We start from the raw sequence: 22546 nt of genomic DNA on the forward strand, positions 1-22546 counted from the left end.
ATACAGAACAACAACCCCCCTTCCCTTCCCATAAACCCTCAGTCCCAACAGCCATACAGAACAACAACCCCCCCTTCCCTTCCCATAAACCCTCACAGTCACAACAGCCATGCAGAACAACAACCCCCCTTCCCTTCCCATAAACCCTCACAGTCCCAACAGCCATACAGAACATCAACCCCCCCTTCCCATAAACCCTCACAGTCACAACAGCCATGCAGAACAACAACCCCCCTTCCCATAAACCCTCAGTCACAACAGCCATGCAGAACAACAACCCCCCCTTCCCTTCCCATAAACCCTCAGTCACAACAGCCATACAGAACAACAACCCCCCTTCCCTTCCCATAAACCCTCACAGTCCCAACAGCCATACAGAACATCAAGCCCCCTTCCCATAAACCCTCAGTCCCAACAGCCATACAGAACAACAACCCCCCTTCCCATAAACCAACAGTCACAACAGCCATACAGAACAACAACCCCCCTTCCCTTCCCATAAACCCTCAGTCACAACAGCCATACAGAACAACAACCCCCCCTTCCCATAAACCCTCAGTCCCAACAGCCATGCAGAACAACAACGCCCCTTCTCATAAACCCTCAGTCCCAACAGCCATACAGAACATCAACCCCCCTTCCCTTCCCATAAACCCTCAGTCCCAACAGCCATACAGAACAACAACCCCCCTTCCCATAAACCCTCAGTCCCAACAGCCATGCAGAACAACAACCCCCCTTCCCTTCCCATAAACCCTCAGTCCCAACAGCCATGCAGAACAACAACCCCCCTTCCCATAAACCCTCAGTCCCAACAGCCATGCAGAACAACAACCCCCCTTCCCATAAACCCTCAGTCCCAACAGCCATACAGAACAACAACCCCCCTTCCCATAAACCCTCAGTCCCAACAGCCATACAGAACATCAACCCCCCTTCCCTTCCCATAAACCCTCAGTCCCAACAGCCATGCAGAACAACAACCCCCCTTCCCATAAACCCTCAGTCCCAACAGCCATACAGAACAACAACCCCCCTTCCCTTCCCATAAACCCTCAGTCCCAACAGCCATACAGAACATCAACCCCCCTTCCCTTCCCATAAACCCTCAGTCCCAACAGCCATACAGAACAACAACCCCCCTTCCCATAAACCCTCAGTCCCAACAGCCATACAGAACAACAACCCCTTGGGATAAACATGGACAGATTTTATTTTGGTATTGATTTTTAGAACCATATTAAATATGTACAGCTTATCTCACCACCATGCACCTTGTAGTATACAACATATTATAGTCACTTAAATAGTTCCACCCTTGTTCTATACAGCGTTCTGTGATCAGATGTGAAGGGTTAACATTTTATATGAAAGGCTATTTGGGTCAAGTCAGTGCAGGTGAGGAGGGTTTTCCCTGTAGCCTCCCGGAGACACCATCACATGTCGTTTTTAAAACACCAGTCTTGCTTTTAGTGCTTGGTAAACATTTCATCGTCCTATAGACAGACAGGGGCGTGTCCGTGGAGGTTCAACTGTACAGCGCCACTTTACTCCTTTACATCCTGGTCCTAGACTAGAGGCCGTGAGGGTTTTGAGCCACTGTGGACTTCCTGTTGTCTGTTGGATGGGTATTGGTTCAACTGTCACTTGGTGTTCAGCAGCAGAGAGGTCTCCTCCTCAGTGCTCTCCCTCCTCCTGTCTCCTTCACCACCCTCTTAGTCTGTTTGTGAGGGGCTGTAAGCCTGGTGTTTTTTCCTGGCTGGGAGCTGGCTCTCTCCCCTGGCAGCTCTCTTCACCCCCCTAACTGGGGTACTAGACTGGTCGGTCTGGCCCTTGGCTGTGTGTTCCTGTTTGACCTCCCTGGAGAGGTCTGTGGTTGTGTGTTCCTGTTTCACCTCTCTGGGGAGGGCTGTGGTTGTGTGTTTCGCCTCTCTGGGGAGGGCTGTGGTTGTGTGTTTCGCCTCTCTGGGGAGGGCTGTGGTTGTGTGTTTCACCTCTCTGGCGAGGGCTGTGGTTGTGTGTTTCACCTCTCTGGGGAGGGCTGTGGTTGTGTGTTTCACCTCTCTGGGGAGGGCTGTGGTTGTGTGTTTCACCTCTCTGGCGAGGGCTGTGGTTGTTGGGAGACAGGGGCAGTCTGTTGGGCGTACTGACGGGCTGTCTGCTGCCATAGAGCTGAGGCTGCAGCTGGAGGAAGAGGAGGAGCTAGCCAGCTGGCAGAGAGCCAGGGCTGCAGTCTGTCTCTGTTGGTCACTGGGCTCCTTGTCTGTCTGGGTGGGAGCTGGGCTGGAGCCCTGTTGACTGAGATCCACTGCGATTAAGGTGGCCATTTTGGAGCAGTGGTCTGGGTTGCCTGGTTGTACCCTAACAAACTCCCTCCCTGAGGTGGCCATTTTGGAGCAGTGGTCTGGGTTGCCTGGTTGTACCCTAACAAACTCCCTCCCTGAGGTGGCCATTTTGGAGCAGTGATCTGGACTGCCTGGTGTGGCCCTAAGGCTCAGGTTCAGTGGCAGGTCCTCCTCCGGGTGCCTTGTTTCAGGACAGCTCCCCCTGCTGGTGAAGAGGTCGGACTCCTGGTCCTTTTTGGAGAGGTTCAGGGGCATCAAATCTTTCTCAGTGTCTTCATCATCCTCATCTTCACCATCTCGTTCAGATGAGGAGTCGTTGCTTTCGTCAGAGGTGGAGTGCTCTGCGCTGTTGCCTGCCGACCTGAATGAGGAAGAAAGACAAATAATATGCATAAGATTAGATATCCACTGATACCTCTGTATAGACTAGTTAGATTAGACATCCACTGATACCTCTGTATAGACTAGTTAGATTAGACACTGATACCTCTGTATAGACTAGTTAGATTAGACACTGATACCTCTGTATAGACTAGTTAGATTAGATATCCACTGATACATCTGTATAGACTAGTTAGATTAGACATCCACTGATACCTCTGTATAGACTAGTTAGATTAGACATCCACTGATACCTCTGTATAGACTAGTTAGATTAGACACTGATACCTCTGTATAGACTAGTTAGATTAGACACTGATACCTCTGTATAGACTAGTTAGATTAGATATCCACTGATACCTCTGTATAGACTAGTTAGATTAGACACTGATACATCTGTATAGACTAGTTAGATTAGACACTGATACCTCTGTATAGACTAGTTAGATTAGACACTGATACCTCTGTATAGACTAGTTAGATTAGATATCCACTGATACATCTGTATAGACTAGTTAGATTAGATATCCACTGATACATCTGTATAGACTAGTTAGATTAGACACTGATACCTCTGTATAGACTAGTTAGATTAGATATCCACTGATACCTCTGTATAGACTAGTTAGATTAGACACTGATACATCTGTATAGACTAGTTAGATTAGACACTGATACCTCTGTATAGACTAGTTAGATTAGACACTGATACCTCTGTATAGACTAGTTAGATTAGATATCCACTGATACCTCTGTATAGACTAGTTAGATTAGACACTGATACCTCTGTATAGACTAGTTAGATTAGATATCCACTGATACCTCTGTATAGACTAGTTAGATTAGATATCCACTGATACATCTGTATAGACTAGTTAGATTAGATATCCACTGATACCTCTGTATAGACTAGTTAGATTAGATATCCACTGATACCTCTGTATAGACTAGTTAGATTAGATATCCACTGATACCTCTGTATAGACTAGTTAGATTAGACACTGATACCTCTGTATAGACTAGTTAGATTAGACACTGATACATCTGTATAGACTAGTTAGATTAGACACTGATACATCTGTATAGACTAGTTAGATTAGACACTGATACCTCTGTATAGACTAGTTAGATTAGACACTGATACATCTGTATAGACTAGTTAGATTAGACACTGATACCTCTGTATAGACTAGTTAGATTAGACACTGATACCTCTGTATAGACTAGTTAGATTAGATATCCACTGATACCTCTGTATAGACTAGTTAGATTAGACACTGATACCTCTGTATAGACTAGTTAGATTAGATATCCACTGATACCTCTGTATAGACTAGTTAGATTAGACACTGATACCTCTGTATAGACTAGTTAGATTAGACACTGATACCTCTGTATAGACTAGTTAGATTAGATATCCACTGATACCTCTGTATAGACTAGTTAGATTAGACACTGATACATCTGTATAGACTAGTTAGATTAGACACTGATACCTCTGTATAGACTAGTTAGATTAGACACTGATACCTCTGTATAGACTAGTTAGATTAGATATCCACTGATACCTCTGTATAGACTAGTTAGATTAGACACTGATACCTCTGTATAGACTAGTTAGATTAGATATCCACTGATACCTCTGTATAGACTAGTTAGATTAGACACTGATACCTCTGTATAGACTAGTTAGATTAGACACTGATACCTCTGTATAGACTAGTTAGATTAGATATCCACTGATACCTCTGTATAGACTAGTTAGATTAGACACTGATACCTCTGTATAGACTAGTTAGATTAGACACTGATACCTCTGTATAGACTAGTTAGATTAGATATCCACTGATACATCTGTATAGACTAGTTAGATTAGACACTGATACCTCTGTATAGACTAGTTAGATTAGACACTGATACATCTGTATAGACTAGTTAGATTAGATATCCACTGATACATCTGTATAGACTAGTTAGATTAGATATCCACTGATACCTCTGTATAGACTAGTTAGATTAGATATCCACTGATACATCTGTATAGACTAGTTAGATTAGATTAGACACTGATACCTCTGTATAGACTAGTTAGATTAGATAGACACTGATACATCTGTATAGACTAGTTAGATTAGATATCCACTGATACATCTGTATAGACTAGTTAGATTAGACATCCACTGATACATCTGTATAGACTAGTTAGATTAGATATCCACTGATACCTCTGTATAGACTAGTTAGATTAGACACTGATACATCTGTATAGACTAGTTAGATTAGATATCCACTGATACCTCTGTATAGACTAGTTAGATTAGACATCCACTGATACATCTGTATAGACTAGTTAGATTAGACATCCACTGATACCTCTGTATAGACTAGTTAGATTAGACACTGATACATCTGTATAGACTAGTTAGATTAGATATCCACTGATACCTCTGTATAGACTAGTTAGATTAGACACTGATACCTCTGTATAGACTAGTTAGATTAGACACTGATACCTCTGTATAGACTAGTTAGATTAGACACTGATACATCTGTATAGACTAGTTAGATTAGACACTGATACCTCTGTATAGACTAGTTAGATTAGACACTGATACCTCTGTATAGACTAGTTAGATTAGATATCCACTGATACATCTGTATAGACTAGTTAGATTAGACACTGATACCTCTGTATAGACTAGTTAGATTAGACACTGATACATCTGTATAGACTAGTTAGATTAGACACTGATACCTCTGTATAGACTAGTTAGATTAGACACTGATACCTCTGTATAGACTAGTTAGATTAGACACTGATACATCTGTATAGACTAGTTAGATTAGACACTGATACCTCTGTATAGACTAGTTAGATTAGACACTGATACCTCTGTATAGACTAGTTAGATTAGACATCCACTGATACATCTGTATAGACTAGTTAGATTAGATATCCACTGATACCTCTGTATAGACTAGTTAGATATCCACTGATACATCTGTATAGACTAGTTAGATTAGATAGACACTGATACATCTGTATAGACTAGTTAGATTAGATATCCACTGATACATCTGTATAGACTAGTTAGATTAGATATCCACTGATACCTCTGTATAGACTAGTTAGATATCCACTGATACATCTGTATAGACTAGTTAGATTAGATAGACACTGATACATCTGTATAGACTAGTTAGATTAGATATCCACTGATACATCTGTATAGACTAGTTAGATTAGATAGACACTGATACATCTGTATAGACTAGTTAGATTAGATATCCACTGATACATCTGTATAGACTAGTTAGATTAGATATCCACTGATACCTCTGTATAGACTAGTTAGATTAGATATCCACTGATACATCTGTATAGACTAGTTAGATTAGACACTGATACCTCTGTATAGACTAGTTAGATTAGACACTGATACATCTGTATAGACTAGTTAGATTAGACACTGATACATCTGTATAGACTAGTTAGATTAGACACTGATACATCTGTATAGACTAGTTAGATTAGATATCCACTGATACCTCTGTATAGACTAGTTAGATTAGACACTGATACCTCTGTATAGACTAGTTAGATTAGATATCCACTGATACATCTGTATAGACTAGTTAGATTAGATATCCACTGATACCTCTGTATAGACTAGTTAGATTAGATATCCACTGATACCTCTGTATAGACTAGTTAGATAGACACTGATACATCTGTATAGACTAGTTAGATTAGACACTGATACATCTGTATAGACTAGTTAGATTAGATATCCACTGATACATCTGTATAGACTAGTTAGATTAGATATCCACTGATACCTCTGTATAGACTAGTTAGATTAGATATCCACTGATACCTCTGTATAGACTAGTTAGATAGACACTGATACATCTGTATAGACTAGTTAGATTAGACACTGATACATCTGTATAGACTAGTTAGATTAGATATCCACTGATACATCTGTATAGACTAGTTAGATTAGACACTGATACATCTGTATAGACTAGTTAGATTAGACACTGATACATCTGTATAGACTAGTTAGATTAGACACTGATTCCTCTGTATAGACTAGTTAGATTAGACATCCACTGATTCCTCTGTATAGACTAGTTAGATTAGACATCCACTGATACATCTGTATAGACTAGTTAGATTAGACACTGATACATCTGTATAGACTAGTTAGATTAGACACTGATACATCTGTATAGACTAGTTAGATTAGACATCCACTGATACATCTGTATAGACTAGTTAGATTAGACATCCACTGATACATCTGTATAGACTAGTTAGATTAGACACTGATACATCTGTATAGACTAGTTAGATTAGACATCCACTGATACATCTGTATAGACTAGTTAGATTAGACATCCACTGATACATCTGTATAGACTAGTTAGATTAGACACTGATACATCTGTATAGACTAGTTAGATTAGACACTGATACATCTGTATAGACTAGTTAGATTAGACACTGATACATCTGTATAGACTAGTTAGATTAGACATCCACTGATACATCTGTATAGACTAGTTAGATTAGATATCCACTGATACATCTGTATAGACTAGTTAGATTAGACACTGATACATCTGTATAGACTAGTTAGATTAGACACTGATACATCTGTATAGACTAGTTAGATTAGACATCCACTGATACATCTGTATAGACTAGTTAGATTAGATATCCACTGATACCTCTGTATAGACTAGTTAGATTAGATATCCACTGATACCTCTGTATAGACTAGTTAGATTAGATACTGATACCTCTGTATAGACTAGTTAGATTAGACACTGATACCTCTGTATAGACTAGTTAGATTAGATATCCACTGATACCTCTGTATAGACTAGTTAGATTAGATACTGATACCTCTGTATAGACTAGTTAGATTAGACACTGATACCTCTGTATAGACTAGTTAGATTAGACACTGATACCTCTGTATAGACTAGTTAGATTAGACACTGATACCTCTGTATAGACTAGTTAGATTAGATATCCACTGATACATCTGTATAGACTAGTTAGATTAGATATCCACTGATACATCTGTATAGACTAGTTAGATTAGACATCCACTGATACCTCTGTATAGACTAGTTAGATTAGACACTGATACATCTGTATAGACTAGTTAGATTAGATATCCACTGATACATCTGTATAGACTAGTTAGATTAGATATCCACTGATACCTCTGTATAGACTAGTTAGATTAGACACTGATACCTCTGTATAGACTAGTTAGATTAGATATCCACTGATACATCTGTATAGACTAGTTAGATTAGATATCCACTGATACCTCTGTATAGACTAGTTAGATTAGACACTGATACATCTGTATAGACTAGTTAGATTAGACACTGATACATCTGTATAGACTAGTTAGATTAGATAGACACTGATACATCTGTATAGACTAGTTAGATTAGACACTGATACATCTGTATAGACTAGTTAGATTAGACACTGATACATCTGTATAGACTAGTTAGATTAGATAGACACTGATACATCTGTATAGACTAGTTAGATTAGATATCCACTGATACCTCTGTATAGACTAGTTAGATTAGACACTGATACATCTGTATAGACTAGTTAGATTAGATATCCACTGATACCTCTGTATAGACTAGTTAGATTAGATATCCACTGATACCTCTGTATAGACTAGTTAGATTAGACACTGATACATCTGTATAGACTAGTTAGATTAGACACTGATACATCTGTATAGACTAGTTAGATTAGACACTGATACATCTGTATAGACTAGTTAGATTAGATATCCACTGATACATCTGTATAGACTAGTTAGATTAGACACTGATACATCTGTATAGACTAGTTAGATTAGACATCCACTGATACATCTGTATAGACTAGTTAGATTAGATAGACACTGATACCTCTGTATAGACTAGTTAGATTAGACATCCACTGATACATCTGTATAGACTAGTTAGATTAGACATCCACTGATACATCTGTATAGACTAGTTAGATTAGACATCCACTGATACATCTGTATAGACTAGTTAGATTAGACATCCACTGATACATCTGTATAGACTAGTTAGATTAGATAGACACTGATACATCTGTATAGACTAGTTAGATTAGACATCCACTGATACATCTGTATAGACTAGTTAGATTAGATATCCACTGATACATCTGTATAGACTAGTTAGATTAGATATCCACTGATACCTCTGTATAGACTAGTTAGATTAGATAGACACTGATACCTCTGTATAGACTAGTTAGATTAGATATCCACTGATACCTCTGTATAGACTAGTTAGATTAGACACTGATACATCTGTATAGACTAGTTAGATTAGACACTGATACATCTGTATAGACTAGTTAGATTAGATATCCACTGATACATCTGTATAGACTAGTTAGATTAGATATCCACTGATACATCTGTATAGACTAGTTAGATTAGATATCCACTGATACCTCTGTATAGACTAGTTAGATTAGACACTGATACATCTGTATAGACTAGTTAGATTAGACACTGATACATCTGTATAGACTAGTTAGATTAGACACTGATACATCTGTATAGACTAGTTAGATTAGATATCCACTGATACATCTGTATAGACTAGTTAGATTAGACACTGATACATCTGTATAGACTAGTTAGATTAGACATCCACTGATACATCTGTATAGACTAGTTAGATTAGATAGACACTGATACCTCTGTATAGACTAGTTAGATTAGACATCCACTGATACATCTGTATAGACTAGTTAGATTAGACATCCACTGATACATCTGTATAGACTAGTTAGATTAGACATCCACTGATACATCTGTATAGACTAGTTAGATTAGACATCCACTGATACATCTGTATAGACTAGTTAGATTAGATAGACACTGATACATCTGTATAGACTAGTTAGATTAGACATCCACTGATACATCTGTATAGACTAGTTAGATTAGATATCCACTGATACATCTGTATAGACTAGTTAGATTAGATATCCACTGATACCTCTGTATAGACTAGTTAGATTAGATAGACACTGATACCTCTGTATAGACTAGTTAGATTAGACATCCACTGATACATCTGTATAGACTAGTTAGATTAGACATCCACTGATACATCTGTATAGACTAGTTAGATTAGACATCCACTGATACATCTGTATAGACTAGTTAGATTAGACATCCACTGATACATCTGTATAGACTAGTTAGATTAGATTAGACACTGATACATCTGTATAGACTAGTTAGATTAGATTAGACACTGATACATCTGTATAGACTAGTTAGATTAGATATCCACTGATACATCTGTATAGACTAGTTAGATTAGATATCCACTGATACATCTGTATAGACTAGTTAGATTAGATATCCACTGATACATCTGTATAGACTAGTTAGATTAGATATCCACTGATACATCTGTATAGACTAGTTAGATTAGATATCCACTGATACATCTGTATAGACTAGTTAGATTAGATATCCACTGATACATCTGTATAGACTAGTTAGATTAGACACTGATACCTGTATAGACTAGTTAGATTAGACACTGATACATCTGTATAGACTAGTTAGATTAGACACTGATTCCTCTGTATAGACTAGTTAGATTAGACACTGATACATCTGTATAGACTAGTTAGATTAGACACTGATACATCTGTATAGACTAGTTAGATTAGACACTGATACATCTGTATAGACTAGCTAGATTAGACACTGATACCTCTGTATAGACTAGTTAGATTAGACATCCACTGATACATCTGTATAGACTAGTTAGATTAGATTAGACACTGATACATCTGTATAGACTAGTTAGATTAGATTAGACACTGATACATCTGTATAGACTAGTTAGATTAGATAGACACTGATACATCTGTATAGACTAGTTAGATTAGATATCCACTGATACATCTGTATAGACTAGTTAGATTAGACACTGATACCTGTATAGACTAGTTAGATTAGACACTGATACCTGTATAGACTAGTTAGATTAGACACTGATACCTCTGTATAGACTAGTTAGATTAGACACTGATACATCTGTATAGACTAGTTAGATTAGACACTGATACATCTGTATAGACTAGTTAGATTAGATTAGACACTGATTCATCTGTATAGACTAGTTAGATTAGATATCCACTGATACATCTGTATAGACTAGTTAGATTAGATATCCACTGATACATCTGTATAGACTAGTTAGATTAGATATCCACTGATACATCTGTATAGACTAGTTAGATTAGACACTGATACATCTGTATAGACTAGCTAGATTAGACACTGATACCTCTGTATAGACTAGTTAGATTAGACATCCACTGATACATCTGTATAGACTAGTTAGATTAGACATCCACTGATACATCTGTATAGACTAGTTAGATTAGATTAGACACTGATACATCTGTATAGACTAGTTAGATTAGATTAGACACTGATACATCTGTATAGACTAGTTAGATTAGATAGACACTGATACATCTGTATAGACTAGTTAGATTAGATATCCACTGATACATCTGTATAGACTAGTTCGATTAGATATCCACTGATACATCTGTATAGACTAGTTAGATTAGACACTGATACCTCTGTATAGACTAGTTAGATTAGACACTGATACCTCTGTATAGACTAGTTAGATTAGACACTGATACATCTGTATAGACTAGTTAGATTAGACACTGATACATCTGTATAGACTAGCTAGATTAGACACTGATTCCTCTGTATAGACTAGTTAGATTAGACACTGATACATCTGTATAGACTAGTTAGATTAGACACTGATACATCTGTATAGACTAGTTAGATTAGACACTGATACATCTGTATAGACTAGCTAGATTAGACACTGATACCTCTGTATAGACTAGTTAGATTAGACATCCACTGATACATCTGTATAGACTAGTTAGATTAGACATCCACTGATACATCTGTATAGACTAGTTAGATTAGATAGACACTGATACATCTGTATAGACTAGTTAGATTAGATATCCACTGATACATCTGTATAGACTAGTTAGATTAGATATCCACTGATACATCTGTATAGACTAGTTAGATTAGACACTGATACCTGTATAGACTAGTTAGATTAGACACTGATACATCTGTATAGACTAGTTAGATTAGACACTGATACCTCTGTATAGACTAGTTAGATTAGACACTGATACATCTGTATAGACTAGTTAGATTAGATATCCACTGATACATCTGTATAGACTAGTTAGATTAGACACTGATACCTGTATAGACTAGTTAGATTAGACACTGATACATCTGTATAGACTAGTTAGATTAGACACTGATACCTCTGTATAGACTAGTTAGATTAGACACTGATACATCTGTATAGACTAGTTAGATTAGACACTGATACATCTGTATAGACTAGTTAGATTAGATATCCACTGATACATCTGTATAGACTAGTTAGATTAGATATCCACTGATACATCTGTATAGACTAGTTAGATTAGATATCCACTGATACATCTGTATAGACTAGTTAGATTAGATATCCACTGATACATCTGTATAGACTAGTTAGATTAGATATCCACTGATACATCTGTATAGACTAGTTAGATTAGATATCCACTGATACATCTGTATAGACTAGTTAGATTAGATATCCACTGATACATCTGTATAGACTAGTTAGATTAGACACTGATACATCTGTATAGACTAGTTAGATTAGACACTGATACATCTGTATAGACTAGTTAGATTAGACACTGATACATCTGTATAGACTAGCTAGATTAGACACTGATTCCTCTGTATAGACTAGTTAGATTAGACACTGATACATCTGTATAGACTAGTTAGATTAGACACTGATACATCTGTATAGACTAGTTAGATTAGACACTGATACATCTGTATAGACTAGCTAGATTAGACACTGATACCTCTGTATAGACTAGTTAGATTAGACATCCACTGATACATCTGTATAGACTAGTTAGATTAGACATCCACTGATACATCTGTATAGACTAGTTAGATTAGATTAGACACTGATACATCTGTATAGACTAGTTAGATTAGATTAGACACTGATACATCTGTATAGACTAGTTAGATTAGATAGACACTGATACATCTGTATAGACTAGTTAGATTAGATATCCACTGATACATCTGTATAGACTAGTTAGATTAGATATCCACTGATACATCTGTATAGACTAGTTAGATTAGACACTGATACATCTGTATAGACTAGTTAGATTAGACACTGATACCTGTATAGACTAGTTAGATTAGACACTGATACATCTGTATAGACTAGTTAGATTAGACACTGATACCTCTGTATAGACTAGTTAGATTAGACACTGATACATCTGTATAGACTAGTTAGATTAGACACTGATACATCTGTATAGACTAGTTAGATTAGACACTGATACCTCTGTATAGACTAGTTAGATTAGACATCCACTGATACATCTGTATAGACTAGTTAGATTAGACATCCACTGATACATCTGTATAGACTAGTTAGATTAGACATCCACTGATACATCTGTATAGACTAGTTAGATTAGACATCCACTGATACATCTGTATAGACTAGTTAGATTAGACATCCACTGATACATCTGTATAGACTAGTTAGATTAGATATCCACTGATACATCTGTATAGACTAGTTAGATTAGATATCCACTGATACATCTGTATAGACTAGTTAGATTAGATATCCACTGATACATCTGTATAGACTAGTTAGATTAGATATCCACTGATACATCTGTATAGACTAGTTAGATTAGATATCCACTGATACATCTGTATAGACTAGTTAGATTAGATATCCACTGATACATCTGTATAGACTAGTTAGATTAGATATCCACTGATACATCTGTATAGACTAGTTAGATTAGACACTGATACATCTGTATAGACTAGCTAGATTAGACACTGATTCCTCTGTATAGACTAGTTAGATTAGACACTGATACATCTGTATAGACTAGTTAGATTAGACACTGATACATCTGTATAGACTAGTTAGATTAGACACTGATACATCTGTATAGACTAGCTAGATTAGACACTGATACCTCTGTATAGACTAGTTAGATTAGACATCCACTGATACATCTGTATAGACTAGTTAGATTAGACATCCACTGATACATCTGTATAGACTAGTTAGATTAGATTAGACACTGATACATCTGTATAGACTAGTTAGATTAGATTAGACACTGATACATCTGTATAGACTAGTTAGATTAGATAGACACTGATACATCTGTATAGACTAGTTAGATTAGATATCCACTGATACATCTGTATAGACTAGTTAGATTAGATATCCACTGATACATCTGTATAGACTAGTTAGATTAGATATCCACTGATACATCTGTATAGACTAGTTAGATTAGACACTGATACCTGTATAGACTAGTTAGATTAGACACTGATACATCTGTATAGACTAGTTAGATTAGACACTGATACCTCTGTATAGACTAGTTAGATTAGACACTGATACATCTGTATAGACTAGTTAGATTAGACACTGATACATCTGTATAGACTAGTTAGATTAGACACTGATACCTCTGTATAGACTAGTTAGATTAGACATCCACTGATACATCTGTATAGACTAGTTAGATTAGACATCCACTGATACATCTGTATAGACTAGTTAGATTAGACACTGATACCTCTGTATAGACTAGTTAGATTAGACACTGATACATCTGTATAGACTAGTTAGATTAGACACTGATACATCTGTATAGACTAGTTAGATTAGACACTGATACCTCTGTATAGACTAGTTAGATTAGACATCCACTGATACCTCTGTATAGACTAGTTAGATTAGACATCCACTGATACATCTGTATAGACTAGTTAGATTAGATTAGACACTGATACATCTGTATAGACTAGTTAGATTAGATTAGACACTGATACATCTGTATAGACTAGTTAGATTAGATAGACACTGATACATCTGTATAGACTAGTTAGATTAGATAGACACTGATACATCTGTATAGACTAGTTAGATTAGATAGACACTGATACATCTGTATAGACTAGTTAGATTAGATAGACACTGATACATCTGTATAGACTAGTTAGATTAGATAGACACTGATACATCTGTATAGACTAGTTAGATTAGATAGACACTGATACATCTGTATAGACTAGTTAGATTAGATATCCACTGATACCTCTGTATAGACTAGTTAGATTAGATATCCACTGATACCTCTGTATAGACATGTTAGAGCTGCAGCTGTTTGGCTGGTAAAGAGCTGTGTGAGGAGAGTGCATGTTGTTGTATCATCACTTACCCTCTTTCCATGTGCGTCATCAAGCTCTGTGGTGCGTCCTCTTTGCTCTGCTCTACTCTGATTGGCTGAGAGGCTGGTTCTGGTCCTCCTGATTGGTTGACAGGCTGTAGTTCCCCCAGGACGGTACATCTGGAACCCTCCGTAGTGTCTCTCTGGGTGAAGGGGTGTGGAGGGCTGGGTCTGTCAGGGGAGCCCAAGGCAGAACACCCCTCCATGGGGCTCAGTCTGGTGGGCTTGTCTCTGCTCTGCTCCACCTGGCTGGTCCCTTCTTCCGTGGGTCTGCTGTGGGGTTCACCAATGAGCCTGGGGTGGAGGTAAAAGTCATAGTCCCTAGGTCCCAGGCCGGGGCCTGGTCTTGGGTCGTACACATCCAGAGGAAAGTACCTGGAGCCTGGGAGAGGGATGGGGTTTGGGTGGTGGTGGTCCGCGGGTCGGTACAGGCCATAGGGCAGGGGGAGACCGTATCTGTAGGGGTATGGAGGGATGAGAGATGGGTGGGAGTGGTCCGGGTTCATGGGTATCACAGGTCTTTGTGGGGTCTCCAGGAAGCTAGGCCGGTAGGTCTGGGAGTTTGACCCAGAAAGGTGATGCGTCCCTGGGATGAAGTAGGGCTGGTAGAGGGGGTGGAGCGCCGGGTGGCAATCAGGAAACAGGTAGGGAGGGTACTCAGGTATTATGTGAGGTGGGAGGGGCTTCAGCGGCATGGAGGCTGCTGCCATTGGGCCCCAGGCGAAGGTGGGGTTATGGAATGATGGCATGGGCGGAGTCAGAGACTGCTCCCCTGATTGGTTGTGGGACGACTTTAGCGCGACCTCTGGGTTCTCCCGATTGGGTGTGACTTGGGAGAAGGCTGACGGGCGTGGCACAGCCTTGGCCTCTTTGACTTCCTTTGTGTCTGATTTGATCTCAATGTCTTTCCTGACTGGACTCCCACACGCCTCCTCTCTCTCCTCCTTCTCCTTCTCTCTCTCCTCCTCCTTCTCATCCTCTCTCTCCTCCTTCTCCTCCTCCCTCTCCTCCTCCTTCTCTTCTCTCCTGTTCTCCACTCCTCCTCTGTGACCCTCAGGGGTCATGAGCCGCTCCACAGGAAGTGGCCCTGATTTGTCTTTCAGGGTTAAAGATGCCAGTTTGTGGTTGGCCGGGCCAGGGTTCTTGGTCTGCCTCCCTGCGTGGCCTCCTTTCTGAGACACCAGTGATATAGAATTCTTACAGAGGTTGTACTTCATGTGGTTGAACAGGTGAGACTTCTCGTTGCAGGTGAACGGGCACTGGAAACACTGGTATTTGTAAGGCTTGCCTGGGGGCCGTGGGATGTAGTGAGGCCTCTTGGGCTTGCGCTCCTGAACGCTGAGCATTTTGGATCTGGTGTGTGTGTGTAGTTTCACTGCACAGACAAGAGGAAGAGGTAACAGATTGATAGATTAGTTGCGCTGCACATACATTTTTATATGCATTTCTTCACATTATGTACAATGACATGTGTTTTAACACTTCGTTTCTTTACATCGTTAATGATCTTTAAGGAAATGTCAGGGTAGATGAGTGTTTTAGGACCTTTTCATTAATGATCTTTAAGGAAATGTCAGGGTAGATGAGTGTTTTAGGACCTTTTCATTAATGATCTTTAAGGAAATCTCAGGGTAGATGGATGTTTTAGGACCTTTTCATTAATGATCTTTAAGGAAATGTCAGGGTAGATGGATGTTTTAGGACCTTTTCATTAATGATCTTTAAGGAAATCTCAGGGTAGATGAGTGTTTTAGGACCTTTAAGGAAATGTCAGGGTAGATGGATGTTTTAGGACCTTTAAGGAAATGTCAGGGTAGATGGGTGTTTTAGGACCATTTTGTTAATGATCCTTTTTGTTGTAGGTTTTGTGTTAACAGCACATTCTCTCCCTGCGTTTACTGAGTAGGATTAACATGGCTACTAGTCCAGTTCAACTGGTTGAGCTAGAGGAGAAGAGTAGTTAGACTAGTTTACACTGACCTCTCCTCTCTGTCTGTGTCTTTATCTGCTCAGGCCAAAGAAAGAAGTCCCCTCCCTAAGGACACTGCTCCCTCAGGGCATATAGTCCAGTCCACACGTATACATACACACATGGATCAAGCCAAGCGTCCTAGTATGTAAATGAGGAGTGTTAACTGAGTCAAACTGGTGCCACATGGACGTGTGTGTGTGTTTGAGTAGAGGCCCTCAGGATAACCTATTCCACCAACAGTTGCTCTGTATGTTATGTTTGGAACAAGGAACAACTATCCAGCTCTCACAGTATGTAAACCACCTGCATGTTATTTTTGCATAGACCATCACTGTCATGGGTGGCTGGTTATGTCTCTACATAGACCCTCACTGTCATGGGTGGCTGGTTATGTCTCTCTACATAGACCATCACTGTCATGGGTGGCTGGTTATGTCTCTACATAGACCATCACTGTCATGGGTGGCTGGTTATGTCTCTACATAGACCATCACTGTCATGGGTGGCTGGTTATGTCTCTACATAGACCATCACTGTCATGGGTAGCTGGTTATGTCTCTACATAGACCATCACTGTCATGGGTGGCTGGTTATGTCTTCATAGACCATCACTGTCATGGGTGGCTGGTTATGTCTCTACATAGACCATCACTGTCATGGGTGGCTGGTTATGTCTACATAGACCATCACTGTCAAGGGTGGCTGGTTATGTCTCTACATAGACCATCACTGTCATGGGTGGCTGGTTATGTCTCTACATAGACCATCACTGTCATGGGTGGCTGGTTATGTCTCTCTACATAGACCATCACTGTCATGGGTGGCTGGTTATGTCTCTCTACATAGACCATCACTGTCATGGGTAGCTGGTTATGTCTCTACATAGACCATCACTGTCATGGGTAGCTGGTTATGTCTCTACATAGACCATCACTGTCATGGGTAGCTGGTTATGTCTCTACATAGACCATCACTGTCATGGGTGGCTGGTTATGTCTCTACATAGACCATCACTGTCATGGGTGGCTGGTTATGTCTCTACATAGACCATCACTGTCATGGGTGGCTGGTTATGTCTCTACATAGACCATCACTGTCATGGGTGGCTGGTTATGTCTCTACATAGACCATCACTGTCATGGGTGGCTGGTTATCTCTCTACATAGACCATCACTGTCATGGGTGGCTGGTTATGTCTCTACATAGGTAGACCCCATCATGCCTAGACTCATGTCCTATAGTAGGTATTGATGGTTGTGTGTCTCTCCCTCTCCTGTATATCTATCTATCCTGTATCTGTCTAGGTAGGCAGGAGAGTCGCTAGACTAGGCATCATGTAGGCAGGAGAGTCGCTAGACTAGGCATCATGTAGGCAGGAGAGTCGCTAGACTAGGCATCATGTAGTCAGGAGAGTCGCTAGACTAGGCATCATGTAGTCAGGAGAGTCGCTAGACTAGGCATCATGTAGTCAGGAGAGTCGCTAGACTAGGCATCATGTAGGCAGGAGAGTCGCTAGACTAGGCATCATGTAGGCAGGAGAGTCGTTAGACTAGGCATCATGTAGGCAGGAGAGTCGCTAGACTAGGCATCATGTAGGCAGGAGAGTCGCTAGACTAGGCATCATGTAGGCAGGAGAGTCGCTAGACTAGGCATCATGTAGGCAGGAGAGTCGCTAGACTAGGCATCATGTAGGCAGGAGAGTCGCTAGACTAGGCATCATGTAGGCAGGAGAGTCGCTAGACTAGGCATCATGTAGGCAGGAGAGTCGCTAGACTAGGCATCATGTAGGCAGGAGAGTCGCTAGACTAGGCATCATGTAGGCAGGAGAGTCGCTAGACTAGGCATCATGTAGGCAGGAGAGTCGCTAGACTAGGCATCATGTAGGCAGGAGAGTCGCTAGACTAGGCATCATGTAGGAGGTAGGCAGAGCAGGAGATCAGTAGGTAGACCAGGAGATCAGTAGGCATCATCCAGGCAGGTAGGCAGAGCAGGAGATCAGTAGGTAGACCTCACCCTGCCTAGTAGACCTGGAGGGCATGTAGCGACACGCTTCTCTCTCTCTCTGTCTCTCTCTCCCTCACTAAACTGCCTGCCTGAAGGCGTGGGAACCGAAAGGCACCTGTTTCCCATGACTACACCTGTGCTGCAGCGGGGTGCAGTGATACGTGGCTCTGGGCACACGGGCACGGCACTACTACAGCGGGCTAGTCCGCTAGGCTCAGACACATCTCCTTATCTGATGAGCTCATCACACCACATCAACCTTGTAGAGAGAGTGTGACTGGCCTTCTGACAGCATGGTCTTCCCGGAGAGACTGTTACTCAGGAGTCAGGGACTTACTTACAGGGAAAAACTGTGTGCGTATGCGTGTATGTGTGTGTGTGTGTGTGTGTAGTAAACTGACACAGCAACGGCGAACGACAACTAGGATGCAGCAGAAAACGGGCGTTCATACACATCTAAATAGGAACTGGTATTCAAATGAGAACCGTGTCAGTTTAACGAGGTTATAACAAATCAGATGTTTTCCTTTCAGAAAGAGCTGTCACCTAAGGCCCTGTCTTCAGGTTAGGATACACACACACACACACACACACACACACACACACGGTTCAGGGCTCCGCCTAAAGAGAGTGAACCGTTCCGTCACACGCTGTCGCAAGAAGTCGTCTCTCAGGTTCCTGCTCAGGTGTGGTGCAGAATGGAACGCCACTCCCTTCTCAAGAAGAGAAATCGGTTGCAAAACCTTGTTGGTTTTAATATCTTGCTATCATTACCTGGAACAGAGCCACCACTCCGTCTACCAGACACAAAGACCCTCACAGGAACAGAGCCAACACTCTGTCTACTAGACAGAAAGACCCTCACAGGAACAGAGCCAACACTCTGTCTACCAGACACAAAGACCCTCACAGGAACAGAGCCACCACTCCGTCTACCAGACACAAAGACCCTCACAGGAACAGAGCAAACACTCCGTCTACCAGACACAAAGACCCTCACAGAAACAGAGCCAACACTCCGTCTACCAGACACAAAGACCCTCACAGGAACAGAGCCAACACTCCGTCTACCAGACACAAAGACCCTCACAGGAACCGAGCCAACACTCCGTCTACCAGACACAAAGACCCTCACAGGAACAGAGCCAACACTCCGTCTACCAGACACAAAGACCCTCACAGGAACAGAGCCAACACTCCGTCTACCAGACACAAAGACCCTCACAGGAACAGAGCCAACACTCCGTCTACCAGACACAAAGACCCTCACAGGAACAGAGCCACCACTTCGTCTACCAGACACAAAGACCCTCACAGGAACAGAGCCACCACTCTGTCTACCAGACACAAAGACCCTCACAGAAACAGAGCCACCACTCTGTCTACCAGACACAAAGACCCTCACAGGAACAGAGCCACCACTCTGTCTACCAGACACAAAGACCCTCACAGGAACAGAGCCACCACTCTGTCTACCAGACACAAAGACCCTCACAGGAACAGAGCCACCACTCTGTCTACCAGACACAAAGACCCTCACAGGAACAGAGCCACCACTCTGTCTACCAGACACAAAGACCCTCACAGGAACAGAGCCACCACTCTGTCTACCAGACACAAAGACCCTCACAGGAACAGAGCCACCACTCTGTCTACCAGACACAAAGACCCTCACAGGAACAGAGCCACCACTCTGTCTACCAGACACAAAGACCCTCACAGGAACAGAGCCACCACTCTGTCTACCAGACACAAAGACCCTCACAGGAACAGAGCCACCACTCTGTCTACCAGACACAAAGACCCTCACAGGAACAGAGCCACCACTCTGTCTACCAGACACAAAGACCCTCACAGGAACAGAGCCACCACTCTGTCTACCAGACACAAAGACCCTCACAGGAACAGAGCCACCACTCTGTCTACCAGACACAAAGACCCTCACAGGAACAGAGCCACCACTCTGTCTACCAGACACAAAGACCCTCACAGGAACAGAGCCACCACTCCGTCTACCAGACACAAAGACCCTCACAGAAACAAGTCTGTTTTCTTATGTTTTCCCAACTCAAACCCTCTCCTCCGTATCTAACCAGGTGTTCTTAGTAAACACCTGGTTAATCTAACCAACAACATGTTGTGACCAGTTCCATGTGCTGTGATCCACTTCCTGTCTCAGACATAACAAGCCAGTGTTGACTGTTGAGGTCGGGGTCAGGTGTGTTTGTGGGTCTGTCTGTCAGTACCATGCAGGCAGTAGGTTATGAGAACACACAGGTAACAGGTGGCCTAACAGGTGCACAGTCTCACCTCGCCCTAAAATACACCTGTAGACTCCTCTTCACATGTACACCCCCCCCACACACTGAACCACAGACCGGTTACAAGCTACCATTCAGCTGGATATGCAGAAAATAAATAACGGCTTGTCATGATGGCGTTCACCAACTGCCGTTTCTCTTGAGCGGTTAAACCCGTGGTGGTTAGGTAGTGAGAAAGCAGTCTTACCTGCTCTGTTTGTGAGGATGCCCGTTCCAGAGTGTGGGAGCATCGGCCAGTGGCTCTGCGACCGTGTCTCCAGTAGTGTCCCAAATGTGTGTGTGCTCTGCTGCCTGGTCTGTGGTGAGTGTTGATCTGACTTCCTGTCTGTGAGGTCTTACCTGTCCTGTTACCTTGGACTAGTTTACCTAGGGGGGCGGAGCCTACTTTATCCCAACAGTAGCAGTAGGGCCCTGAGTGGGCGTGGTTTCCAGCAGCAGCAGTAGAGCCCTGAGGGGGCGTGGCCTCCAACAGAAACAGTCGGGCCCTCAGGCAACATCCATCCTAGCTGAATATTAGTCAGGCCCCGAGACACCATTTACATGATGGGAGAAAGACAGAGACAGTTCGTTTTCTCTCTCTCTCTCCCTCCCTGTCTCTCTCTCCCTCCGTCTCTCCCTGTTTCCCTCCCTCCCTCCCTCTCTACCTCCCTCCCTGTCTCTCTCTCTCCCTCCCTTCCTCCCTGTCTCTCTCTCTCCCTCCCTTCCTCCCTGTCTCTCTCTCTCCCTCCCTTCCTCCCTGTCTCTCTCTCTCCCTCCCTTCCTCCCTGTCTCTCTCTCTCCCTCCCTTCCTCCCTGTCTCTCTCTCTCCCTCCCTTCCTCCCTGTCTCTCTCTCTCCCTCCCTTCCTCCCTGTCTCTCTCTCTCCCTCCCTTCCTCCCTGTCTCTCTCTCTCCCTCCCTTCCTCCCTGTCTCTCTCTCTCCCTCCCTTCCTCCCTGTCTCTCTCTCTCCCTCCCTTCCTCCCTGTCTCTCTCTCTCCCTCCCTTCCTCCCTGTCTCTCTCTCTCCCTCCCTTCCTCCCTGTCTCTCTCTCTCTCCCTCCCTGTCTCTCTCTCTCTCCC

At 41.6% G+C, this 22546-nt stretch overlaps 2 protein-coding genes across 3 annotated transcripts in view; one reads left to right on the plus strand and one right to left on the minus strand.

Annotated features, from left to right (window-relative positions):
• LOC109886781 (tubulin-specific chaperone D-like) overlaps positions 1-22546 on the plus strand; it is an 84331-nt gene that overhangs the window by 31514 nt on the left and 30271 nt on the right. The window lies entirely within an intron of this gene.
• LOC109886782 (zinc finger protein 750) lies at positions 1190-21811 on the minus strand. 2 transcript variants are annotated; one of them, XM_031821402.1, is made up of 4 exons: positions 21677-21811; positions 15184-16567; positions 2094-2706; positions 1190-2060 (listed from the first exon to the last, which is right to left on the minus strand). In XM_031821402.1, exons 1-4 carry the CDS (start codon positions 21717-21719, stop codon positions 1716-1718), a joined length of 2385 nt encoding a protein of 794 aa, XP_031677262.1. In that variant the 5' UTR covers positions 21720-21811; the 3' UTR covers positions 1190-1715. The 2 variants fall into 2 exon arrangements, with proteins under 2 accessions (XP_031677262.1, XP_031677261.1); XM_031821401.1 differs by having other exon boundaries at positions 1190-2706.

The sequence above is a fragment of the Oncorhynchus kisutch genome, unplaced genomic scaffold (genome assembly GCF_002021735.2).
Source record: "Oncorhynchus kisutch isolate 150728-3 unplaced genomic scaffold, Okis_V2 scaffold3971, whole genome shotgun sequence".
Taxonomy (NCBI): Eukaryota; Metazoa; Chordata; class Actinopteri; order Salmoniformes; family Salmonidae; genus Oncorhynchus; species Oncorhynchus kisutch.

What these genes read in the sequence shown, in the direction of transcription:
- LOC109886782 (XM_031821401.1), bottom strand. Translation starts at nt 21,719, where the DNA reads ATGCTCCCACACTCTGGAACGGGCATCCTCACAAACAGAGCAG. An exon ending in CATCCTCACAAACAGAGCAG is followed by an intron (nt 16,568 to 21,676) that starts GTAAGACTGCTT and finishes TTGTCTGTGCAG; the next exon opens with TGAAACTACACACACACACC. An exon ending in ATGACGCACATGGAAAGAGG is followed by an intron (nt 2,707 to 15,183) that starts GTAAGTGATGAT and finishes TTCCTCATTCAG; the next exon opens with GTCGGCAGGCAACAGCGCAG.